This window comes from Sphaerodactylus townsendi, linkage group LG09 (genome assembly GCF_021028975.2).
Source record: "Sphaerodactylus townsendi isolate TG3544 linkage group LG09, MPM_Stown_v2.3, whole genome shotgun sequence".
In the NCBI taxonomy this organism is placed as follows: Eukaryota; Metazoa; Chordata; class Lepidosauria; order Squamata; family Sphaerodactylidae; genus Sphaerodactylus; species Sphaerodactylus townsendi.
The window spans coordinates 60,016,748-60,030,424 of NC_059433.1; the positions used below are offsets into that span (position 1 = coordinate 60,016,748).

Genomic DNA, 13,677 nt, shown 5'->3' on the forward strand with positions numbered 1-13,677 from the left:
CTTGCCAGGTTTGGTAGCTGAAAGAAACTCCAGTATATGGTTCCAATTCTCCTCATCTTCTAAGAATAAGTTAGTTTAGAAGGGGGAAGTAGGCAACAGTCCAGCTACCCCATCCAAGCCTACACATTATTCTGTATCATAGGAAACATCTTTATGACGCTGAACTGAAGTCACTGGCATTTTGCACAAATTCTCATATAACCCCCAAGTGCCACTATCTGCATCTCTCTTACTTCCTACAATGTGTACATTTGTGTACACAGTACATTTGTGATAGTACCAGCTACCAAACAGTCATGGGGTATTGGAGCCACTGTGTGGGGCTAACTATGGAATTATTTTGGAATTGTGATGGGGAGGATTAGTGTAGGAGTTGCTTCCCTCCACCCCCAATATAGCTTTTTAAGCAAAACTAATGGTGGAGAATGTAACTGCTGCTCTCTCCACTATGCAGAACCTACACACAGTAAGAAAGAAGCAGTATTCCAAAATAGTACATGGGAATTAAATCATTAACATTTCTTGAAAGCACAAAGTGTTCATTTAAATGCCAGTATTGAGTGATTAACAGAACCCATGGATTTCAGAGATTTTTAAAAACTTATTTCATAATTTCATCTCTGTTCCATTGGAAGGTCACTGACAAGTCAAAACCAAGACAGGCACATAAGTCTTTAAATTATTTTACTGGCTGCTCAAGAATAAAAGCTGGATTAATGGCCAACTGAATTGGGGTATACAAGGGGCACAATAACTATTTTCTATTTTGACTTTAAGAAACATTTTTGGTCTTAAAAAGTTGAAGATGCTGCCTTAAATAAATTTGCCATAAAGTACTTCATACTTAGAATACTTACCTAGCCCCAAACTTGCAAATTCATCTGTTCCCTGATCCTTTGTTCCTGAAAAGGAACCTTCACGGCCTCTCATAGTCCCAGAGATATAACGTGGTTTTACTCCAGTACCTATTAACTGTGCCAGTTCAAGCTGACTGATGCATTTCAAAATCTTCAATAAAAACAAAATAGTACTAAATACATTAATGATACACATCACAAACAAAACATTTTAAAAGTAACTTCTATCCATACCTAGCAGCAGATACCTGCATGATTCTCACACCACCAAAATTTACTGAGTCCATTATATGTAAAGGCACTGTTAATATGTACATTCTTAAAAGTTGAAGATTAATATTACAATATATTGTTGACAATTTATTATATACAAATATATTTACTGGGAACATACACCAAAGCATAAAAAAAGATGTCAATGCAAATTTAATTGTTTTTTTTAAATAATTTAAAAAATCATCTACCTCATGCCAGGAATTTCCCAAGTAATTTCCATCCGTGTGAGCCACTGTAATGAGTGTTTTTATTGTGTCAATGTTCTTCTGTTTCATTTCCGTTATGCCAGAACTCACAGTGAGCAAAGTAAATCTTGCTAGTGCTTGGACATACGCATCTCGTTCGAGCTGCAAGTAGACAAAAAGTAATTTTAATCTGTAAAATACTTGATTTGTGTGCCCATTTGAAATTACAATACCTTTTTACCATGGTACTGTAGTGAGAGGGAAGTAAACTGAACAATAAAACCAGTATGCAAAAACACTGAGAACAGCTGTGGCCTTATTCAAGCATTCTCCAAGAAGACCTCCTTCCATTGATCCCTGCCCCTTTGATACCTCCTGTCTACTGACAGTGCCTAAACCTCTGAACATGATGTTTATTCCTGCTGTTTCAATGTTCTCTCCTGCTCCTGACTTGCTATACTCCGAGTTCCATTCCCCATACGCACTGAAACTACCCTGGCTGAAGTGGTCAGCTGCTTTGTCTCTGACAGACTTAAAGATCTCTATTCTGTCTTCATTCTCCAGATCTCCTTTGACTTCCCTCTCCAGTTCCACTTCCTCCCTCGGGCCCTGTGCCTCTGTGACCGTGGCAGGCTCTCTCTCTATTTCCCTTTACACAGGGAATGGCTTCTCTTCTGCATTCCCCATCTTTGTCCTGGGGCAGTTACAACACTCCTAACCTCTAACCTGCACATCTCCCTCCAGCCACTCTCCTCTTGCGCCCAAATTTTGACAGTCTTAAGGATTGTGTGTGCACTGGCTTGGTTAACACTAGCCAAGGGGAAAACAGATTCTTAACATCTGTACCAGGATTTGATGCTACTTTGCAATGAACCAGATTCAAAATAAGTGTGAATATAACAATTAACAATAGTTTTTAACCCAATTAATGATAGTTTTTAACCCACCTGGAGAAAGAAAGAAAAACTGCACACAAAGAGGGAGAAAGTACGTGATTCCCTTGCCCCACTCCTGATCTCTTAACCTTGGGTAGAACATCACATTTTAACTTTACTGGAGTTCCTCAGAGTACTGCCATTATTTTTTATATAGTACCTTCACTTTATGCCGTGAGGCAGTGAGCATAATAACATAACCAAATATGCACAGTCTCTTTCTTGATGGCGTTAAAACAAACATTTCAACAGTGGAGAGCTGTAATGAGACGTCTCTGCTCTGTGTTTCCTTCCATCCATCTCTGTGTGTATACACACACCCCACCCCAAAAATATGTTCACAGAAACATAAGATTAAAATCCTCAATAAAAAGGTAATGTTCCTCCAATCTTCAGATTACAGAGATCTAGAGAAAATGGCTGCTATAGTGGATGATTTCTATGGCATTAAGGTCTCTCCCCTCCTTAAGCTCCATCCCCAAATTTCCAGGAATTTTCCAACCCGAAGTTGGCAACCCTACTCCAAATATCACCAAATCCTCCAGATCTGCTCCCCTATCCTTCCAAGAATCCTCTCATGCTACACTGTCCTCAGCCTCCTCCCACCCCACCACATCCAATCATATCATTCCAACACAAAATTTCCCAACTCCTCCCTCTACTATCTTCTTAGATACAAACTGGGGGTGGAGAATCTCAATATAATTCTGAAAACATTCCTTCAAGTGCTTTTCCAAAACATTATTATGCATTTCTGAGTGATGCCTGGGAGTTGATTTGTATCCCTCCTTTTTGTAAGTGCTCTAAATATCAATTAAAGTAGCAAAGTGATGCCCTGGCAGTCACCCAGCAAGAGTGCTGAAGTAAGCAGCTAGGCCTTGTAAAAGGCAGGAGGGGTTAGACTGCTCCTACCTTACAAATGGCTGCAATAATCCTGGGTGAAAGGTGGTTCCTACTGCACAAGAAACAGAAGGCTGTTCTTCAAAGCAACTAGGTAGAATTGGACTTCACCACCTCAACAAACGATGTCTGTGTTTAGGTGTGCTATTTCATAGTTCTATTTCAGAAAGCAGGTATGAATGCAGTGAGGTGTGAATCTACATCTTAGGAAGTGTCAGAAATGGTATATATTCAAAGATTTTGAACTCAAGTAGATATGACAACATGGGATCTGTGAGCAGATCTATTCTTTAAATTGCAGTCATGCAGGACCCCAGTTTGGATTAGGATTTATCTCTTTTGCACCACATTGTTTTTACAATGTGATCATCCCACTAGGAGTGCTCCTTCACAGTGTAGAAAAAAATTATGGGAATAATACTGGCACTTATATCACCCCCCACAGACACACATCAGTGTGACATATATTAGCCCTCTGGGAAGCAATTCAGATTGCAAAAATGATGTGGGGAAAGGGATAAACCGCTCTCCCCCAAGTCCCTGATCCAAACTAGGCCCTATGTGGCTACAATTCAAAGTTTAAAAAGCAGTGAGGGCAGACACTTGGCTCCTTCTAGAACCAAAATTCCTAGATAAATTATTTAAATAGATTTGTATTTTTATCTTTGCACCTTTCCATTTCTGTTTGCAAAGGACATATGCTACGGAAACAACAGTAACTCTATTCTAAGAAAGTTATACATTAAAGGCCAACTATGAAAGTTCACAGGATAAATTGCAATTATTGATTGTGACAAGTCCTACGGAAGTTTTACGCAAATAACTCCAAGTATCTGATTTTGCAAAGTGCATGTGTCCTTCTACAACAAAAACATTTGCATCAAGCAATGATAAAGTGAACCAAGGTTCACCAAAGATCAGTTACGGAATCTTTTCTAAAATGCCAGGACTGAGACCTAAAATTTACAAAATAACAGACTGAACTTGAACAGTCAAAAGGTACAGCCAACCTACAAACAATAAAATAATTTTTTAAAAATGTCACTCTTTCTTTGTTTAATAACGGCGGCAAGACTAGAAATAACTCAAAACTGGAAAAACACCATACCTATGAAATATGTGAAATGGGAAAAAAGGATTTATGAAATAATGAATTGTGATAAATTAACATGGATTCTGAGAGACAACCCGGAAAAATGTAACGAAATTTGGCAACCGTATTTTTTGTTTTTGGAGGGAAAGAATAAATAGAGAAATAAATATAAATATATATAATATATTGTATTAAGATATATATAGATGAAAACTATAAGAAATTAAGAGAAAGGTAGGATAAGGAAAGATATTACTGTATATACTGGAGTATAAGACTACTTTTGAACCCTGGGAAATCATCTGTAAAGTCTGGGGTTGTCTTATACGCCGGGTACTCTTATATGGTGAATATATCCCAAACTCTGGAAATTTTAACTGGAAAAGTGGGGGGGTCGTCTTATACACCCAGTCGTCTTATATGCCAGTATATACGGTATCGTATTTTTTATAGATAGAGGTTATAAGTATGTGATCTTTCTTTTCCTTTTACAATCTAGAATGACAGATAACAACAGTAAAGTACTGGACGAAGATAAATGCAACAGAGATCACTTGCGAAGTCATTTGGTGTTCAAAGAGATAAGAATCATTTTGTGTAAATTTAATTAGGAACTGTGTTGGATTATAGTAAAGATGTAATAATAAGATTTTTATTTTTATTTTTTTTGTTTTTCTTTTCTCTTTTGTTTCTTTATTGCCTTTCAATGTAACATATTTACACATTATGTAATTATTTTAACTTCAATAAAATTTTATTTTTAAAAAAAAGGTACAGCCAACCTCTACACATACAGAACCAGGAAATAAAATCCTTGATGTTAAAGCATTATTGCTTGCAGGAATAGTGTGTGCCAAAACTGCCAGCCTGGAGATGTGGGGGTGGAGTGTTGGAAAGGTGGGGTTTGGGGACCTCAATGGGATATAATGCCATAATGTCCACACTCCAAAGCAGTCATTTTATCAAGGGAAGGTGACTCCGGAGATCTTCAGGTCTCACCTGGTAACCCTAGCCTACGCTGACCTTGTCTAGCTTCTATGACCTGACAAGATCAGTCTACAGGGGTGGATTGTCCACAGGGACATGTGGGGTCACATGTCCCCAGATGCACACCATCCTGTCACGTAAGAGGGGAAGCGCCCCCACACCTCTCCTCCCCCATGCCAACTTGGCTCCCGGGCCAGCGTAGGGAAGGGTGTGCCGTGGGTGATTTTGCACCCCCCCCACGCCTCCCCTGCACCGGCTCAGCTTGTCCGAGTTAGCGCAGGGGAAGAGAGGATGGCGCCTGTGGGGGGGTTGCAAAATTGTCCCCTACCCCCTCCTACCTCAGCCGGCCCCAGCTCCGCCAGGATGCCCCAGGGCGCTCCTCAGCCCAACTCCACCAGGCTGCCCGGGATTGCCGCCGGCTCAGGTAAGTGGGGTGCAGGGGAACGTAGCTATTACAGGGCGTGGGGGTGCTATTTTGCCCCGCTACACCTCTGTTGGGCTAGCCAGGACCAATGACATAATATATTGTCACGTTTAGTCTGAAATAGCTATACTGAGATATAAAACATTACTATAAATTTTAATTATTTTACTACTAAAATATGATACGTTTAGGTTTTAACTGTAAGGTTCTAATGATTTTTATGTATTGAAATTTTTCAAAGTGTTTAAAAATTGCAATTAGTATTAAACTGCTCAATATACAAATGATGAGAGGTCTAGATGTGCATTTGTATAGTGAAGGCATATGTTTTTTACTAATTATAAACAAATACTGAAAGTTTGTAATTTTAATTACATATAAGCAATCCTACAGTTTACTTACTCTGGCAGAATTCAGCAGGGTATTTCTGGGTCACTGTTTTGAGACCTGCTATTAAGCAGCCTGCAGAAAGGGAGAAGATATTTGCACCCAACACTGAAGTATAATCAGCACTGAATGCTTCTTGGAACCTGCAGCCTTGGAAACCTTGAAGCCGATGTAATGCAATGCAATGCAATGCAGATTTCACTAAGGAGACTTCTTCCGTCCCATATTGCTAACAGACCTGCTCTCACAGTTCAGTTTTGACAAACCACTACTTTCCAGCTGTACCAAGTATAAGGAAGATACTTTTACCAAAAACAAAACACCAGCAACTTGCCAGAAAACAAACTTGCTTACAATTTGTACACATGTGTAACAAATCAACCTCATTTGAAATTTCATGGTGCTTTTTAGAAGCAAGCACATTTTTTGGTAAATTGCACAATGTATTTGATAAAGCATCATCGTGCAATAAATTGAAGACATTTACAACATTCTCTGTTCTTATAGAACTTAACACTCAGTATTACCTGGATGTTAAAAATGCAAGCTATCCTGATTGCACATCGTATGCCTTCCAGGCAAAGAGAGGCAACCTCTGTGTCATCACAGTCCTGTAAGCCCACGCTGAATGCAGCCAAAAATGGTGTCCATGCCAACTAGAATAAAAAATCCATAAAAATAAGAATGAAATTTAATTACAGGCAACTGTGAACTGAAAAGAACAAGCTAAATGTGAGTATCCATTTTTATGAGCTTGAGACTTTACAGATTTGCCTCAATATACATAAATCCTAGCTGAATCTTGCTTGTACTTCTTCATGTAGGAAGTGGTTTCAAGAACATTCACATACACAATGTCACTGTTCTGCGAATGGTCAAATACTATATTCATCTGATGTTACAGCAAACTACATCACCTCAAGGCAATACAATAATAAACTTTTTTTTGAAATGCCACAATCATGGTGTGCAAAAGGATCTCCAAACAGACATTTCACTAAATGAGGCAAATCATGCACAGAATAAAAAAAATGAAATTCATTTCAAGATCAAACATTTGCATTACACTGTTGTGCAAACAATGATATTCTAGTTCATCAGCAATACACACCATCCTGCAACTGATCCATGATGACATACAATATTCAAAGAAATACAGAATATGACTGATGGAAAAGTAAGCTCTTCCCAGTTAGATAATTCTAAACAAACTCACGTGTGCCACAAACTTTATTTTAAAGTTAATTAATTCAGGTTGGCCACACATTGGCAGTTTCAGAAAACAAAAACCCCCCTGTTCTTAACATAAAATACAAGCAAGGGAGTCATGAAGACATTTGGTGGTGGTGGGGCGGGGGGAGAATCTAATTTCCCAGTCAGTCTTCCTCCCCATGCTATCTTCACTTTCTCTCCCCTTTATAACACCTGCATGTTCTCGACTTTCTCTGCTTTCTTCTCTCTATCCAACCTTCATCTCTCTCCTTTTGCTCCATTTCACCCTTTCACTCTGACTCTGCTTCCCAACCTCCTGTTCCTTCTTTTTTTGACTGCCTGGACACTCCTCCCTGCCTCCAACAAATTAACCTTAGGTTTGGGAAATCCAAATTGGCTGCCAAGATCTTATGATTTAATCATGCAAGAGCTCCGCATTTTAAAACTATTTTGTTTTCTATTCCTTCAGGAGTGTAAAGAATTCTTCAAATATCAGGGTCCTCTTTCTGTACCTGGTCATACCACATAGATTTTCTGATCTGCACTCTGGGGGCAGGTTTAGAATTAGACATACAAGTTATTAAGCCAACTTGCATGTAAAGTGATAGTAAGGATAGGAAAGAATATTCTTAGCTTCACTGAAGAAGACTCACCTTGAACATGGGTCTCACATGCTCTAAGTGTGTTGCGCTGGTAAAAGGAGCTTGAACATGGCTCACAGCTTCCATCAGTGCTTTAGCTGTTTTAGCCATTTGTTCCATTTCTAAATTATATAGAAGTCGTCTCTGCTTTTCACTTGCTACACCTGGAAACAATTTTTTCCTATTAAAATTGTCACCATTTCTCAAAGAACAAAACTTTCTAAAACAGTTCTAACACATTGTATATGCACTGTATACTGTGCACAGGGCAACCTTTAAAACTAGTAAAACCACGACAGTTTCACTCATCTGAGCAGGGCCATCTACTGGTATCACCTGTTAATGGACAAGATCTATAAACTATAAAGGTTCTCTGCAATGGCCCCAACTTTGTGGAATACTCTGCCTGAGGAGATTGGGAATGCACTAACACTTCTAGCACTCCACAAGCTATGTAGAACAGAATTTTCCGGAAGAATATTTTATATAAAAGTGATTGGGCTAGTATTACAAAGGAATGGTTCGGGAAATATTTCAAGGAAGGGGTCTGTGGACTTCACTACTGTGTATGATGAGAGTTATACATTGCTGTATAGGTTATTGTGTTCTCAGTACATTGTATTTCTACTGCATGCTTAAACCTTATGTGTGTTTCAAATACCTGTCTGTTTCAGATTCCTATGATCCTAGTCCTTATCACATTGCTTATTAGATGTTTCGTTTTACTAACTGTATTAACTTCAGTGAGAAAGGCAGACTATAAATAGCATAAATAAACTCTTTACATTTCAGTCCAATTTCCTATTTAAATAACTATTTGTGTTACCAACAAGAGGAAGAAATTTACTTTTAGTGGTTGGTTGTTTAAATTATTCACCATGGAAACAATTTAGATATTTTTCAACCACATTATAGTCTAGCATATAGATATCTGATTAATACAAATTAAGAATTATTCTCAACAGCACAAAAAAAAATCTGGTAAAAGACATGAACCCATAAATTGCATATTCATTTGCCTGGGAATAAGTTATAGCGAACTTTGTTAATTTATTTACTATATTTATATCTGCCTTTCTACCACTGCACTCAAGGCAGTTTACAATTCAAAATTATCAACTATAATATAATACAGAAAAGGAGCAGGCAGGAAAGAAGGAAGGCAGAAAAAACAAAAATATCCAGGTGCTGCCTCTTCTGTAATTCATATTATGGTGACAAACTGACCAGGAAGAACAGTCACTACAGGACACAGTTCAGTGAGTTGGGAACAGCCAGATGGCAGCTGGACGACTAGGCAGGTTAGGGAAGCCTCACTGTCTCACCTCCCTTTGATACTGCCAGCAGACTCTATGTGACTCACCACTGGGTATATATACTTGTGATCAGGAACAAGGGAATCATCTTCTTCCTTAATCAAATTTTCATGGAAATCGTCTACTCTTTATCCAAATCACACTGCATCCATGTTCACAATAGCAAAGCATGTCCCTGTTTTCATGAATGTTATCAACCAGAGGAAAGGAGGAATAACTAAGTGTCTGACGTGTATTTTTATGACTAAAGACTGAAACTAAAACAGCCCCAACTCCAATATGAGTACGAATTAAAAAGTGGCAGATTTTGACACCTGAATCAACAGGCAAGGAGTCTGCATGCTACATTCTAATCATCTACAGCTGACATCTGTTTTAAAAAATCAAGTGCACTCTTCAGTGATGTATCTGCTGCTACTGTCATTTCTTAACTTGCATCAAGAAGTAGCTCGATGAGTACATGTAGTACATGTATATTACTGAGAATTTAAAAAACTGATCATAGCAACTTAGTTTGAAAAGCTGTCAGTATCCACAACAAGTAAGGGAACAAGTCTATGGGTACTTACTTTGTTTACTTGTCTTTGTGGGTATTGTTAACTCTTTTGTTTCCTTCATTGAGATCTTTTTCCCAGCTATTTCATTATAGATGGCGGATAGATATTCTTCAGGGAGATCCTTACTATCATTGATGCCTCTATTCATCTTAATATATTGTTCCTTTGTCATTTTATTCTTTACCTAGAACATTAGGAAAAACTGCTTAGTATTAGTTATGGAGGCAACATTAATACTGCTGCTAGGATCTGTACAGAGTCCACTGGCAAAGGAGGGGGAGGGGTCAGAAACATAACCTGGAGCTGAATCTAGCCTTAGGGAGCATTCTAGTCCACAATTCCAGTCATACTGCTCATCAGTTGCCACTACTACTTAACTTTGCTCCCTGTTTTGAACTAAATGGGATTGGCTATACAATAGAAGTGACATCAGCAGCGCAGAAACTCCTGCAAAGTAGCCAAGGGCAGTTCTTTAGAGAAGATAGCTGGGAAACGCTTTACTCATCACCAACACAGACAACTTCAAACTAGCCTGCCAACCAATATTTTACCAAACTTCTCCAGTTTGATTGTAGGTGGCCTTGACAACATTAAAAGAGATGTCTCCAACACTAATAATCAAAGAATAAATGCATTTTACAATGTTCCTCTCCTTTCCAAAAGTGTTCTACACAATTCTGTTGGGAAATGTATCTATTGTAACTAATATAATCGTTCAGCAGACCTTAGATTTTTTTGGGGGGGAGGAGTGTTCACTGATCACATTTTATTGTCTCATATTACTAAATTTCCTACTGTGCAAGATGGCTAAAAGAAAAACCAAGGATGAGGAAAGGTTAGATTTTAAAATGCCACCAGTCTGACAATATTGAGAGACTCATCATATGAATTCCCTTCCCAGTCAATTAGATACCAGTACAAAATATGTGGGTAACAAAAGTATATATCCAGAATAATAATAATTAGGAATTATTCATATGACAGAAGCAACCTTGAAAAAATGGAACTGAACTTCTAAACCACTATAGCTTCTTTCAGCATTGTCTATTAAAATAGTAATAGCAGACAAAATACATCCCACCTTTTAACTAGCTAAGATGGTAAAGACAAAGGTTAAAATATAGTCATCAGTAACTGAATGAATGTCTGCTTAAATGTAATTCAAGTCACTAAGGAAAGTAACATAATGAGACTGATTATATGCAGCTAAATGAAAGAGCATTACAGTATTAAAAATTGTGTTAGACTGCATGCAGACCTGTACTTTCAAGTGTAGTCTACTTTAGAAAAATCACATGAGAAGCTGGTGAGGTCCATACCCCATCTGACAATATCTACATTGAACTTAAAGTAGCAAATACTTGAGAAATTGGCCTGTCAGACATCACATGCCGCTTCAGTGACCACCGACTACTGTGTACTTTTTCTTTTATCATCAGCTTTTCTTCTTCAATCAGTAAACCCAAGTCAGTACACCAACTAAACCTAGGCATCTTGTTAGTTTTGCTACTTTCTGCAGTCTAAATTTGCCTGCTGCTCTGCCTCACAGTATTCTCTTCCTTTCATTGCTTTTCCAGTTTGGTTTCAGGCCAGATTATGGGACTGCAGCTGCCTTAGTCATCCTGGTAGATGACCTGTGCCTGCCTTAGTCATCCTAGTAGATGATGACTACCAGGATGACTGTGCCAGAAGATGGATGGAAATAGTGCAACTCAACTGATTCTTCTGAGCCTCTCAGCAGTTTTCAGTATGATCAGTCATGCTATCTTCAATGTCTTTTAGGGCTGGAACTGGGAGATACGGTTTTGAAGTAGTTTCAGTCCTAGTTGCAAGGAAGGTTTTCAAAGGTTCTGGAGAGCTGGAGCTGAGCTTCTTGTCCTCTGGGGTCCCGCAAAGGTCAACTCTGCCCACTTTTCAACATCTATATGGAACTGTTTGGTGAGGTTTTCTAGAGACTTCGGCTGGGCAGTCACCGATAACACTCAGCTCTCTCTCATTATTCCATTGGTTCAGGGAGGCTGTAGAAAAACTGGTCACAATTTGGGACTGGGTGCAAGCTAATAAACTGCAGCTTAATCCTGAAACGACCAAAGTGTTATTGGTGAGTGGATCTAAGCTTTCACCTTTTATGAATATGGTAGCATGCCCCTTGAAGGAACAGATCCATACCTGAGGGTGTTCTTGGACCATAGCCTACTACTGCAAAATCAGATGGCAGCTGCAGCTAGGAGTGCCTTTTACCAGCTTTGATTGGTCAGCCAGTTGTAGACTTCCCTGTGCTGAAAAGATCTGACCACTGTGGTTCATGCCCTGATAATATCTAGATTAGACTACTACAATACACTCCACGTGAGGCTGCCATTAAAAACGGCTCAGAAACTTCCCTTGCTACAGAATGTTGCAGCCAGAATATTGAGTGAAGTGGGTTATACATATCACTATAGTCTTGGGACATCTACACTGGCTTCCAATTTGTTTCTGAGCCCAAATCAAGGTGTTGGCATTCACCTTTAAAGCCCTTTGGGGGAGGGCGACTAATAAATCAAAAGAATAAATATATGACTTTGTAGAGGTATAAATGAAAGACTACCTACTGCCATGAAAACCTATGCAACTGCTACAGTCATCTTCTGAGGTCCCGTTTGGGTGTTCCCACCTTCTGAGATTATGTGAGTAGCAATTCAGGAGAGAGCCTTCTCAGTCATGGCCCCAAAAATATGGAACTGTCTCTCTGGGAATATTTATCTGTCCCCTTCTGGCACTATCTTCTACCAGCAGGTGAAGATGTTTTTGTTTTGTTTGGCATTCCCTCAATGATCCTTTTCCCCTGCCTTATATTTTAATTACTATTTTATGTGTTTTAGTGTGTATTTTACTTTTTATTTTAATTATTTTTATGAACTGATGGATGAATTGCTTTGTCTTAACTGCCAGCTATCTTAGTGGTTCTGACTGTGTGGAAAGGCATTATACACATTTTGTAAATAAACAAATAAATAAGTTTATTAGGGGACCCCTTTAAAAAGCAACAAAAAATGTGAGCCTGCAATTCAAAGAGGCATGAAAATGAATGACCAAGTAAAAATTGGAAGTATAAGGAGGGGAAAAAAGACTAAAATGCAACATTAATGCTACTCTAGAAGTACCCTTTTGTGATCTAAACAAAAAGGCAACTAAAACAAACAAGAAAAAGATTTAACGCTATCCATCAAATTACATTAAAACAGCACAAAAATTCAAGCTTTTCACAACAGAATAGCTGGCAGTCGGAGGCTCTGAGTGATGTACCTGTGGGCTATGGAGGTCTGTTGTCAACATGATAATTGAATAAGCCAGAACGTATGCTGTGTCTGCACTAGCAAAGAGAGTTTGCCTGAAACAAGAAAAAATATAATCAACTTTTCGCTGTTAACAAATTTCCCAGATTCATAAAGCTTAGAGAAAGTTGCTCACCCTTGGTTGCACTCTAAATATCTAGCAGCAAACTTCTCCATTAATCGATCAATTTTCTGTGCCTCCCCTGGAAGACGGAACCCTTCCAAAAACATGCGTAGGGCTGAAACAAAATCCTTTGCTGAAAAGTCGTGTTGATCCACGTAGGCATACATAACTTCTTTGTTAAATTTATCATTGTCTCCCAGGAACTCCCCAACTTGAGTCTAAATAAAAAAAAAAAGCACCAGTGAGTTCCAGACCATTTAAACACTCACACTTAACATACAGGCAAGGAAGAGTGATCAAAACATTAAATTTTTCACTCTTAACAAAAGAATCCTGTTGGCGTTGATTGCTGCCTAGGGCCATCATATGAGATTTCTAGGGAAATTTATTAGCTCCAGTGAGAAACATGACAGGGCAAACGGCCTTTAGTTTCATAAGGACTAGAAAGCCATCAACTGAAAGCACC

At 38.6% G+C, this 13,677-nt stretch overlaps 1 protein-coding gene across 2 annotated transcripts in view; it reads right to left on the minus strand.

Moving 5' to 3' along the window:
* The window catches only part of ARFGEF1 (ADP ribosylation factor guanine nucleotide exchange factor 1), a 107,471-nt gene that overhangs the window by 22,950 nt on the left and 70,844 nt on the right, over positions 1–13,677 (minus strand). For both annotated transcript variants that reach the window (XM_048507364.1, XM_048507363.1), the window contains exons 16-22: positions 13,224–13,429; positions 13,059–13,143; positions 9,783–9,954; positions 7,910–8,061; positions 6,572–6,700; positions 1,322–1,480; positions 858–1,008 (exon numbers count right to left, since the gene is read on the minus strand). In XM_048507364.1, the coding sequence (XP_048363321.1) occupies positions 858–1,008; positions 1,322–1,480; positions 6,572–6,700; positions 7,910–8,061; positions 9,783–9,954; positions 13,059–13,143; positions 13,224–13,429 (1,054 nt within the window). The remainder of the gene's footprint in view (positions 1–857; positions 1,009–1,321; positions 1,481–6,571; positions 6,701–7,909; positions 8,062–9,782; positions 9,955–13,058; positions 13,144–13,223; positions 13,430–13,677) is intronic.